Genomic DNA, 13464 nt, shown 5'->3' on the forward strand with positions numbered 1-13464 from the left:
GGTTTCTTATCAACCTCAAGGAACAAATAAGTAGTCAATTTGTCACTCAATGTCACTTTTCTATTCTTCGCCGATGAGGGTGTCGTGACCGATGGAAAAGCAGCTCAATTTCTAACAAGTAAAAATTCTATTTACAGACCCGGAAGTTCTGAGTAAGTGTTGTGCCGTGTTGCTAACACTGACTAAAATAGTGCTCCACTAGCAGACTTTATAGGAACTGCATTTTTATTTAAAAAAAAAAAAAAAAAAAAAAAAGATGGGTTTTCTCTTTGATTAAAAAAATAAATATATATATATATAACCCATCTAATTTTTTTTTTTTTTTTAATCAAACACACCTCTCCTAAATGCCAATGCACATCCACTTGATCGCCTGCTATCCTCTGACGTGCTCAAAGACTTATTGATATGACGGAAACACACCTCGCCTCGATATTTGTGAAATTTTGAAGCTATTTTTTAGTGGGTGAATGAATCCTTGCTATCTGGAATAAGACCATCTCCACAGATCCTGGTGGAGGGTCTGTCAAGCTAAAGCGCTAGTCATCTTTAGCTCAGGTTTCCTCTGGGTGTCCTGAAAACATCTCAAACGTATCCGTCGACGCCGCCGCAGTCGCTTTTCTCCCCGGATTACGTAACACCGCACGGTTCTGCCATGACTGAAAGCGGCAGGAGGAGGAACAACTGGGCAGCTGTTATGTGTGTTTCCCGATCACGGGAACGGAGAAGATCTAAGAGGCTTATCTGCGGCTGCCAGTTGACACACGGTCATTAATAAACATGAAAGTGCGGCTCCATGTTTGCTCCAGCGGCCCTCATGCATGCATAGACTTCGTAAAGAAAAAAAAAAAAGTGACAATGACGCCGATGAGGGGATCCAGGAAACGGAGAATGCTAATCCCCTCGCAGCCTCAGCGGGACTCACTCGCGCTTTAGACGTTCATCAGGCGCGCTATGAATAAAATAGAGGGTTAGCGCCACGCTAACAAGATAGTGACGATCTGTAAAGCGCAAAAAAATATTTGGAAATAGGCTTGGGTGAGTAATCCTGGTAGGGGGTTCAGAGGAAGTCCATGTCACGGTTCTTTCATGCTACCGAGGAAGACGACGTGCTTGTAACGTGAACTTACTCTTGGCCTTCTCGCTCTTGCGTGACGGCTTCCAGCGGATACAGGAGCGATGTTCATCCAGGTAAAAGAGCCTCACCAGCCCTTTGGCCCCCGCCTTGAGCTTTACCATCTGCGTCCCGGACTGCATCACGCTCATGCATCGCTCCACTGCAGGACACACACACACACACACGGAAAAACAGCGAGGTCAGCGGCGCAGTATATTAAAAACACAGAGGAGCAGGTGCCCGACGCCGTCTTGTCATTTCTCAGGAGGAAGTGAAGCGCGGTGTCACGGTGTCACACAATTAGCCGAGCAGCCGGCAGCTGATGTGGGTCAGAGTCCAAGCAGCAACAGAGGCGCTCCTGTGTGCAGACACTGGAGCTGCTTTCCTTTTGCAACCGACGTCGACCCCTCACACCGACGCCTCCTGAAAGCAGCTCACAGAGCGGAGCCGGCGGGGGATTTGGTGATAAGAGAGCGCTATTGACAGAGGGCCGGACAGGAAGGAGAGATCGGCCCCCGAAAGGCAGGTGGAAGCGGCGTTTCAACTCCGTTAAAGACGAGTCAATATCGCGACATCGCGCGTCTTTGCTCTTCGAGGAACGTCCCTGCGGGGTTCAACACCTTCTTGGTTGTCAAGATGCCTTTTTCCTAATTCAGTAGAAAAGGCGAGGCGTTTTCTGAAAAATCAACTTGGAAATATGGTTTTTGAACCCTGCAGGGAGTCACCGATAAGAGGCCACATGAAAGTTAGCAAAGGTCTAATCGCGTTTAAATGAATTTGCGAACTGAAACGGTATTATTTTCCATTGTGATCATGAAGAATCGTCCAGGTCGTGTTTTCGGCACGTGGTTTTCAAGTCATGACCTGATATTGTGATATGAAAGGGTTCTGCAGGAAAGACTAAACAGGAGATGTCTCTGGAGGCTCTCAGTCATCCACGTCATGGTGAATTCTTGTCGTGGCAACTGGACTTGAATTTCTTCACTTAAAGACATTTCATCCCTCAATCAAGAGGCTTCTTCAGTTCTGAACAATTGTCAACTGAAGAAGCCTCTGGGATGAGGGCGGGAACATCTTTAAGTGAAGAAATTCACGTCTATTGCCGCGACAAAAAGATTGACAAGAATGGAGTGAATGAATTGGTAGACAGATGCTGGAACTGAAGGTCTCGAGGAAGACCAAAGAGGAGATTTATGGGATGTATTGAGAGAGGATATGAAGGTAGTTGGTGTGAGAGAGGATACAGAGCGTAGGGTTACATGGAGAAGGTTGGTTGGCTGTGGAGACCCCTGAAGGGAAAAGCCCAAAGGGGAAGAAGAATTTGTCACAGGGGTGCAGGACATGTATGACCAAGAAAAAGTGATGACAGATGGTTTGGACATGAACCCTCCTCTGTTCATGTCCAAATCACGGAGATGATCTGGGTAGAAGGTTGCTGAAGGAAGACCAAAGATAAGATTTATGGAGGTAGTGAGAGGAATGGGTTAGATGGAGAAGGTTGATTGGCTGTGGAGACCCCTGAAGGTAAAAACCCGGAGGAAAAGAATATGGTTATACAGCCACACACATCATATGGAGACATTCAAAACTCACCTCATTCACCAAACGGAGGGTTCCCAGTGAACCTCCAGAGGCTCTGTGACAAAACCAACTGGCGGACCTTTGAAGCGCAAACGCTGACCGCCACGCCGCTCGCCCGCAAACAAAAATGTTTTTAAAAAATCAAACGAGCGATGACACAACGACCTGTAGGGAGCTTCCGAATCGGATCTAGGTTAGAACTGAATTAGAACTGAAGAAGCCTCTGGGTGGAGGGCTTGGAAACGTCTTCCAAGTGAAGAGATTGAAATCCTGTTGCCACGACAAGAAGACCGACATTAAAAAGAAAAGCGAAGAACAGCATCAGGCAGCGAAGGTTGGTTCCAATGTAGAGAAAAGGGCGAAGATGCTTTGGTTCTTCCTGAAATATCCTCATCCCTTGGTGGATCCCACATAACCGTTTGCACGTTCACGCTGTATTATTTCACACCCTCCATATTTGTTTTATTTTGCGATGCACAACAGAATCGTTTCTATGGCGATGTCCTCTTTGCATTGTTGCACACAAAAACTACACGTTTGCATGTAAACCGAAAGGAAAGCCATTAAATCCAACAACAAAAGACACTTGAACATGGAGGCAGGGAGAGAAGTGAGCCGGGATAAAAGATGAGACTTCAAACTTCTTACTTCCTGTGACAGCCGGCGTAAAGGAAAGGGGACGACAGACAGCAGAGCAAAACTCATCCTCATTAGCAGAGCCTGCGCTTACGTGCACGAATGGGGGATGTGCAAGCGTGTTACTGTATACGCTGTGCATAGAAATGTGTCGAAGAGTCACCTGAATGCTAATATTTACATTAGCAAACAAAATGGTCGTTAACTCGTAAAGGGTTTCTCTCAAACATGTCAAAAAGGATAAATCAGAACGGAGTGCAGGTCAAGGTGACGAGGAACAACCAGTGGTTGTGAAAACAGAAGGTCCAACATGTTTGTTTTTGCAATTAAACACTCATACACTCTGAGAAGCTCAAGGCGTGAAAACAGCCCATCCAAAAATAAAGGCCACTTCAAGCAGAACATGACTTCAATGCATTGGCATTGAAGCTGGAGGATTGGCATCATTCTGCAGGTAAACGCTGAATTACAATGCTTTCCCCCTCTGTTTGACCCAACTAGGTTTGTCTGAGAACGGCTTTGCTTATATTTACATCGAGCCGTGCAAGAAACACGTAGGCCGTTTGCGTTATGAAGCCCGTCTCCCAGCGGATTAGAAGACCAAAGCTGCAACTGGATTCCTTAACTGGAAGCGGGTACCCAAAGAGGGAGCTCGAGAACAAAATTTCTGACAAAGGGGTTTCGACTCGCACCAATCTGGCGCCGCTGCACTTATCGGACTGAGTTTGGAGAATTTAACTTCCATCATTCAACAAAAATAGACATCACCGATCAGCACCGGAGGATCAAATCAGTCCTGCACGGCTTTTACACCCGTTAAATTATCAATTACTTTCGCATTATCTGTGCACCTTCCACGTTAAAGCAGTTTAAAGTTACAAGCCTCTTGGCGGATTGTCACTTCATTCTAGAAAGAACAAGCTAAAACTACAGGGTCATCAGTGGGAGCATTTTTTTATGGATCCAACTGCAGCACGGGAGGGTTACTTTCAATGTTTTTATTGGTCGAAAATTCAATCGGACAGGAGAACGGGTAAGGAGCGAGTTACCGAGCGATCCGAAAGCCCGAGCAGCCGACCAGCCGTGTGGGCTCGGACCAAGGAGCCATGCAGGAACGTTCTTGAACCGCTGGCTGAGGCTGGTGTGTTTATGCTGGTCCTGATTGCAGGTAATCAGGTTCAGGTGTGATCAATCAGGTGATCGATAGCAGGTGTGCGCCGTTAACAAGGAGGCCAGAGAAGTCTGCAGATGGCGATGTGTAAAGCGAAAAGCAAAAGCCCAAATCTAGCGATATATACCTCGCGCTCGCCGATGCAGAGGTCACCAAGAGTCCCATGATGATGTTCGCCGTCAGATAATGACAGATAGCAAGTTGCGGCGCTAAAAATGCATCCATTCATGAACGAAGAGCTTCTCCGAGGCGGCCCTTATACCAGCGGGCTGCTGCTGGAAACTACTCCAGAATGTGTATTTTAACATCCAATTTTCATGGAAATGGCTCAGGGGTCACAAGCGAAGATTGTTTCTGCTTTTTCCTCGCCTTTTCTGCTCAGCGGGTCCAATAATATTCGGGCACTTAAGGGATAAAATGAGAGAAGCACAAAGAAAGGGGCTCGGGGTTTGGTAAAACGACGAGGAAATGGATGGACGGAGGGATTTCTCGCGTCGCGCTCTGACCTCCCCCCGGGATAATAGCGGTAAAGTTCCTTTCATTCAAATTGACATTTGCACTTTTATCATTCTCATTATTTGACAAAGGGGTGAATAAAAACCTCGCGCCGGAGCGACCGCTGCGCTGAAACCTCCTCGGCGCCGCGGAAAAATAACAGGGCACCGAAGGCGCGTCAAAACCGTGGAAAATAATTAATCAGAGACTTGGAACTAGGCGACGCTACATTATTCATCCCGCAGAGACGTCTGAAATCCGCCGCTTGGTTACAAAAGGACTTCCAGCGGAGAAGCAGTCAAGTGCCGCCGATCAGATCTTCAATCCCCGGCCTGGATCTCAAATCTCACGCCGTTTTACAAACTCGGACGAAACCGGCGTCCCGCGCGCTGGAAATGTAGCATCGTAACAGAGGTGACAGATGCTGGAGCGTAAATAATAAGTGTGTGTTTCCAAGAGTCCGAGCTCTTGGATTTATTATGTATTTTTTCAAGGGAAACTGAGAGAAAAGAGAATTATTCCGTTTTGTTTTTTTTTTTAAAAGGAAAATCCAGCACAACCCACAGCACAAAGGAACTTTGAAAATAGTGCCGTTTCCACGAAGCCTGTTGAACAAACAGTCGGAGGGAAAATCGTTCTGATTGGCCGGTCGGCCGCGATTACAGGAGCGTCAGCGGGCGAAGCAGGAAATAGGTTTCGTCAAGAACACGCGAAACCCGTCCCATCGTCCGTGACGACGACGTCGAAGAAGGGAAGGCTTTCCGGATCCTGCTTTTTCGGCCTTCCTTCCGTGGAGCTTCTACCTTCATGTCGAGCGGCTGAGAAGGACGTTGATTTATAACAATTTGCTTGTGAGATCTTTTCACCGTCACCGGTTCAGATATTCAGTCATTCATTCATCATCTGTTCCACTTGACCAGCGCTCAGGAGTTCTGGAGCCGATTCCGGCCGGACCGGGAGATCTTGGCGCTCATATGGAAGCACCTGAACGTTCAGCGTCTCATCCAGATGTCCTACAACTCTGAAGAACCTCAGAGAAGGTGAAGAAGAAGAAGATGGTTCGCACAACCATGAACGAATGAGTGAAAACATAAAGATGACGTGAAGCCACTCATTCGTTTATTATCCATTCTGCCTTATACAATTCACAGCTCCTGCATGTGTTTGGACTGAGGAACCCTGAGGAACCCCTGCCAGATACAAGGAGGCTCCACACGCTGTGGGAATCCAAGCAGGGACCTTCTTTCTGCTCGAAACCGCCGCCCAGGTCCAGATGTTTGCATAAGATCCTTCCTGGTCATGTTTCCTCAAGCGAGACGCCCAAATTATCCGCAGTCCCGCCCCTTTGCTGCCGCGTGAACTCTCCGTAGATGCAGATTTCCAAGCAGCCGACGGTAATCCAAGCAGGCAGGTGATGATAAAAAGCCTTTTTAAAATCCCATCGACTTGAAGATACATGATTGTCAGCTTTTGAAGAGGAGAGACGCTAACTTTATTCTGACCCCATTTTTACTACCGTTTCTCTCCGGGAAAATAAGACACTAGCAAAGTGTGTGTGTGTGTGTGTGTGTGTGTGTGTGTGTGTGTGTGTGTCGGCGTGGAGCAGAGATAGCAGATCAAAGCTTTGTTGTTCCACAGAGGGCCTCGGAAATTCAAACATATTTTAATGGGACGGTTGATGGAGATGGAGATGGAGATGGAGATGGAGATGTGTGTGTGTGATAACCTGAACAAAGCCTGTCCTCCCTCAGACGCGTGCAATAAAGATCAGCCCGGGACAGAAAAGCCAACGCAACACACACACACACACACACACACACACACACACACACACACACACACACACACACACACACACACACACACAGCACCTGGCATCACAGTGTAAACAACGGCAGTTCTCATTATTCTGGATCAGAAATGTTGTTTTTAATCTAAACTGCTCTGAGATCCTCTGCAGGAGTAATTTGATTTCCAGGGGTTTACGCGCTCACACACACACACACACACACACACATCTTTATTTGGTCTGAGGAAAGAGTAGAAGTGAGAGATTTATCATAATTTATTCATAACTACATTAATTAATATTCACCAGCATCTGCATGATCCTTCATGCACTATTCATGCGACACACGTTTCCCCCCCAAACCCGGCGAAGCCGCCGCGTTCCATCCAAACCCGTCCGAGATGTCAGAGTTTATTAGAGCCGCCGTGACCCGGAGGTTTGTTCGGCGGCTGAACTTTAATCAAAATGTTATTCGCCGTCTGTCCACGGGACACAACAATCGACAATCGGGACGAGCTCGTCGTCACGGCCCGGAAACACACACTCGGATGAATAAACACGAATTGAATATTAGCTGCGGGCGCCGCGTCCGACTTACCGATCTGTGCAAGCCTGCATTTTTTGGGCACGGCAAGCGTGCCTCCGATGTGGTAGACATTGCGTGCAAGCAGGGTGGCGACGGTTAACACGGCTGATTTTTCCTCGGGGCCGCAGGTGACCACGGATCCTATTTTAGGTCGAAACAACGCAGACGAGCCAAAAACCGCACAAGTTTTCTCCATTTTTTTCTCCATTAGTTCCACCTGTAGCTTCAGTCGCCGGGAGGAGTGATCTTCATCCCGGAAATGTCAATAAAACCCAAAAACTCCCGTTGTTTGTCTTCTCCGCCGCCTTCTCATACGTGATGCCGCCCTCATCTGACGGTCCCCTCGCTGAAAACACACCTTCTTCATCGGCGCCCGGCTCCCACCTCCCGCCCAGCCCGTCCGCCTCCCTCTGATCTTTCTATGATGTTTCTCATAACGTGCGCGGCCGCCGGCCCACCCCCGACGTATGGATTAAGGTCCGGCGTTTAACGGCTCCGCCATTGTGTGCTTTATGAAGGGATTACCAGGAGGAGCAGGAGAGGAGCGCGGCAGATGTGAGCTTCTCCAGATCTACGGGGTTCATTAGGAACAAGGATGAGAGCGATGACATAACGTTCACGACCGAGCCCGGTGAGACGCCAAAACAAGATTTGACTCTCGCATCAAAATGTTCCCGGTTGTTCCGGAACTGATGTAATGATGATGGGATGCGGAGATAAATCTCATAAAACTTCCTAAAATGACCCTGAAAATGATAAAAATAAAGAGGGTTGATGAACAAAATGGCCTCTTCTTGGCCAAAGCAACAACTTAGACGTGACGCCTCGTGGGATTTTTAGCACCAGTGGTTTGCAATTTATTAATGATATAACATATATAGATATATGTGTGTGTGTGTGTGTGTGTGTGTGTGTGTGTGTGTGTGTGTGTGTGTGTGTGTTAGTGTGTGTGTGTGTGTGTGTTAGTGTGTTTCTATGTTTTTTTTTCTGTCAGAGAGAGAGAGAGCACGCGAGATAGGTATTTTCATGTTGTGTGTATACACAATATGTATATGTTCCTCTGCGTGTGTGTGTGTGTGTGTATTTCTGAGATATATCTGATATTTGTTGTGTGTTTACACACTATATATATACATATTCATACATACATACATAAATATATACATACACAATCTGTGTGTGTGTGTGTGTGTGTGTGTGTGTGTGTGTGTGTATGTGTGTGTGTATGTTTCTATGTTTTTTTTTCTGTCAGAGAGAGAGAGCACCAGAGAGAGGTATTTTCATGTTGTGTGTATACACAATATGTAAATTATTCCTCTGCGTGTGTGTGTGTGTGTGTGTGTGTGTGTGTGAGTATTTCTTGGTATTTGTTGTATGTGTATGTTCTGTGTGTGTGTGTGTGTGTGTGTGTGTGTGTATTTCTGAGATATATCTGATATTTGTTGTGTGTTTACACACTATATATATATATTCATACATACATACATACATAAATATGTACAGACACAAACTCTGTGTGTGTGTGTGTGTGTGTGTGTGTGTGTGTGTGTGTGTATGTGTGTGTTTCTATGTTTTTTTTTTCTGTCAGAGAGCGCACGTGAGAGGTATTTTTATGTTGTGTGTATACATGATATGTATATGTTCCTGTGTATGGGGGTGTGTGGGTGTGTGTGTGTATCTGTGTATTTCTGAGATATATCTGGTGTGTGTGTGTGTGTATTTCTGGGATATATATATGGTGCATGTGTGTGTGTGAGTCTATGTCTATGTCTACATGTTGTGTGTATTTAGATGCATACATCTAAGATGTGTGTATAGATACACACAACATACAGACCTGATTATTGTCTGCCAGTAAGGCGGAAGGAGAGGAGAGGGATGACATGAACACACGGCTGTGAATGAGAGGAACCCGAGCAGAGCTTGAAGCTCCAAGGAGTGGAGGTGAAGAACCAGCCACGGTGTCTGGTTTGGAAACACTGAGGAGAAGATGGGAGGCAGCGAGGGTGAAGATGTGGAACCAGGACAGGATCAGGATGGAGTCCATCAGAGGGACCAGATGGTAGATGATCTGGAGATGGTTTGGACACGGACAGAGGAGAAGACAGGAGGTTGGAGGAGGAGAGGAGGACCAGAGAGGATCTATTTATGGATGGAGGGAAGGAGGACAGGAAGTTAGTTGGTGTGCGAGGAGAGGGTTAGATGGAGGAAGATGATTGGCTGTCAGTGCAATGGAGGCCTGTGATTGGCTATGGCGACATAAGACTTGTCTTTTTACCAATTACTAACAAAATTTTAGTGATTTCATGCAAATTTTCAAATCATTTCTATAATTTTTCATTTTATATCCCACCGATTTTCCATCGATACACATCTTTTAGATCAGACTCAATCAATCCTTACATTTCCCGCTAATTTGAAAACAATCAAGTGCTAAACTACAAACCAACAATCAAAACGTCTCTCTGGCTGATTCAAACCGCATCACAAATAAAATAAGCAAAAACACCCTGTTGTGGAAACATGTCAACCTGAAGCGCAGTTAGCGGCATAGAGACAGCACACACACACACACACACACACACACACACACACAGCAGCTCATCACAGCTTTAAGTCTGCCGTGAAACAAAACCAATACAGCACCTTCGATCGCGATCAATAGGAATGATAAATGGTGGCGCTCGCTGCCAGGCGTCGCCCCGTGATGGATCAATAACAACGTGTTGCCTCATCGCTTGTGCATCGGCCGCAGATCCAGGATCTGATCCAGCCTCCAGAACCTGCGACGGGTGACATTTCGGCCCTGAGGAGAAGGTTTCTGGATTTAGGTTATACTTCTATTTACTAATTGACTTTCTTGTTTGTGTGTTTTTTTTTTTTGCTTTTGTGTTTCGGACAGAATTGCGGAATTTGTAAAAAAAAACAACAACTCGATCTCACGATCTCACGATGTGACTATTGACCTCTGAGCTCGAGAAACAACGGCCGTCATTCACTCGGCCGCGAGTGTTTGATGTGGAGTGTCAAAAAAAACAACCCAAACAGAGGCGCCCCTGTGGTTCGGGAGATTAGGATGCCGACCTCTGCGTATCCCCTTCCTCCGTTTCACACTCCGACTTCCTGATCAAACCGCGGCTTTCTACTAAAACCTTTAAAACACAATGTAATGAAAGTGTTTTTTCATCACAGTGAGGGGAAAAAAAGGGTGTTTGTGGATTTGGTTTAAATTATTCCCTTGTATTAGTTTCCGTGTTTCGGCCTCGACCCGGTTTCCTATTCCCTGGATGTATGATGGAAAAAAATTGAACCCAAACATCCGTAAGAATAACCCTGTCCTTCTGTCATCCATGTGTAAATACCTACTTGCTTTTTAAAGGTGTGAGCACACTCACTTACACGCATGCACATACATGCATATATACATACGTACATACATGCACATACATACATGAGTTAATGAAAGAGGCAATATATGGACTGCTGGTTTTTCAAGTTTTTCAAGCAGCATTCGTACGTACATGCATCCATATGTACATGTATACAGGCATGCATGTAAATACATGTACATACATACATACATACATACATTCATTCATTCATTCATGCATCCATACAGGTTTTTCAAGGCTTTGGTTGCAAAGCAGCATGATGTCATTTACATATGTTCATTCATGCACTCATTCATTCATTCATACATACATACATACATACATACATACATACATACATACATACATACATATATACATACATACGTACATACATACATGCACGCATGCATAAATGTATGTTTTACATCCATATGTTCATGAAAGAGCCATGGAATGCGAGTTTTTCAAGGCTTTGGTTGAACAGCAGCATAATGTCATACATAAATACATATGCACATATATACATGCATATATATATATATATATATGAACATACATGCACATACATACATGAATACATAGATACATCCATGCATTCATTCATTCATACATACATACATGCATGCATGCATAAATGTATGTTTTACATCCATGTGTTTATGAAAGAGCAATGGAATGCGAGTTAAATATGTACATATATGCATGCATATATACATATATATGTGTGTGTGTGTGTGTGTGTGTGTACATACATGCACATACATACATGAATACATACATTTATCCATGCATTCATTCATTCATTCATACATACATGCATGCATGCACTCATACATCCATATGTTAATGAAAGAGGCAACATATGGAATGCTGCTTTCTCAAGTTTTTCAAGCAGCATGATGTCATACATACGTGCATACAGAAATCCATGTCTACACACGTGCACGTCAAAACATGGCCATGCATACATTCATTCATGCATGCATACATACATCCATATGTTAATGTTAGAGGAAGCATATGGAATGCTGTTTTTTCCAGGCTTTAGTTGCAGAGCAGCAGAGATGGTGATGTCCACCAGCCAAACACATTCAAATTCTAAAAGCCTGCTAATTAGACAGCCTGTGCGGCATCTCCAAATGATTTGCTGCACCTATTTTCAATGAGCAAAATAAAAGGTAGGGAAACAGGGAGAAAGGGCGAGCAAAAGTCAGCCGTCTTATCTCAAATTCACTCGGCTCGCCTAATTAAGAGCGCTGAGGGCAGCGCTAAAGTCGCCGCCGCTACAAATGAGTTCCCAGGTTTCCCCGGGGGGAACGAACGCGGCCCAGACCAGCACCGGAATAGAAATAAACACATGGCAACTGCAGCATGATAACGCCATTGACCGAGATGCTACGGGGGGCTCCCCGAGTGGAGGAGTGTGTGTGTGTGTGTGTGTGTGGGTGTGTATTTGTGTGCTTCCCTGCATATGTGTTTGCTTGGCTATTTGCACATTCAGCATATAGTGTTGTTGACATGTCCTGCAAGATTAAAGCATCATGCTGAAATCCTGCATGTGATCACCGGGAGTGGATCTGGATCCATCAGCAGAGCAAACTGTCTGATCTCGACCGGATCTGGAAAAAAAAAAAGCTGTTTGTGCCAATCCAGTTTCCATCCTTGGCGCAATGAGGAGCCCCAAATGTGCTGGCGGTGGAACGGAGACAAGCAAAGCCTCCAGGAAGCTCATTAATCGCCGAGGAGAGGAAACAGCTAAGTAAACGTTTGTGGATGATTTGCTAACGGACAAGCGTTAAGACCGTGATATATCATATTTGCATTTTACATCAATATTTGTGCGCTTGTTGATCAGATGGAAGTGCGTTCAAATTAATCGAGGTGGGGGGGGGGGGCAAACCGTGTGTGTGTGGGTGTGTGTGTGGCCTCTGGGGATCACCAGCTATCAGGGGTGTGTTATTTAGGTTGAAGAAGACCTGTTTGGATGGAATCAGTGGTGTGTTTTCCTGGAAATAATTTCTTTTTACAAGCAGAGAGGGAAATAAGAAGCGTAAACGTGGTTCTGGCTCATCCAGGTCACGGTTCAGTCCGGTCAAAATCTTCTTCTCGTAGCGACTGCACTTGATTTTTAGAGGGGTTTACAAAAAAAAAAAAAAGCTAATCGAGTCCAGCGGCTACAGAAAGAAGATTTTGAGATCAGAGCTTGTTGGCTCTCCGGGTGTCTGTTCGCTGCTTCTCTGCCCCGAAGCGACAGAAGGGAGGAGGACGAGGACAGGAAGCAGGAACGTGCTGAGACTCATCATCATCATCCTCATCGGCGCGGAGGAGACGCTCCGGTCGAAACACATTTTTGCACGAAAAAGCCATTTCTTGCACGTCGTGAACGGCAGCCGCAGCCTCGGCCCTCCATCACCCCCTCCGTCTCTGAGGAGCGGCCGACGCCGGGAGGCTCCTCGGACCAAACGTGGAGATGAAACGAGCAGAATGAAGGACAGCTGATGTTCTCCGACCCCCTCGGGCCGCTGACAACAACCCTCTTCCCACATACTGCTCCTCAACTGTCACCATCCGACGGCACGCACGAGGAGGTCATCTCTGAGGTGCTGGATGAGAAGATCGACCCTCACACCCCGTGGTCCTCCTATGGTCCTCCTATATGTTGCGTTTCTCAGCAACATCCAGGCTCCTCTGAGGAGCTCCGGGAGCTCCAGTGTC

At 45.9% G+C, this 13464-nt stretch overlaps 1 protein-coding gene across 8 annotated transcripts in view; it reads right to left on the minus strand.

Moving 5' to 3' along the window:
- plch1 (phospholipase C, eta 1) overlaps positions 1-13464 on the minus strand; it is a 64791-nt gene that overhangs the window by 39343 nt on the left and 11984 nt on the right. For 7 of the 8 annotated variants that reach the window (XM_086165011.1, XM_086165010.1, XM_086165009.1 and 4 more), the window contains one exon: positions 1131-1277. In XM_086165011.1, the coding sequence (XP_086021137.1) occupies positions 1131-1277 (147 nt within the window). Of the gene's footprint in view, positions 1-1130; positions 1278-7387; positions 7735-13464 lie in introns of those variants that run through there. The other variant, XM_086165016.1, reaches the window with a different exon arrangement.

Source organism: Fistularia commersonii, chromosome 18 (genome assembly GCF_037954325.1).
Source record: "Fistularia commersonii isolate RoL2024-O1a breed Wild chromosome 18, RoL_Fcom_v1.0, whole genome shotgun sequence".
Lineage (NCBI taxonomy): Eukaryota > Metazoa > Chordata > Actinopteri > Syngnathiformes > Fistulariidae > Fistularia > Fistularia commersonii.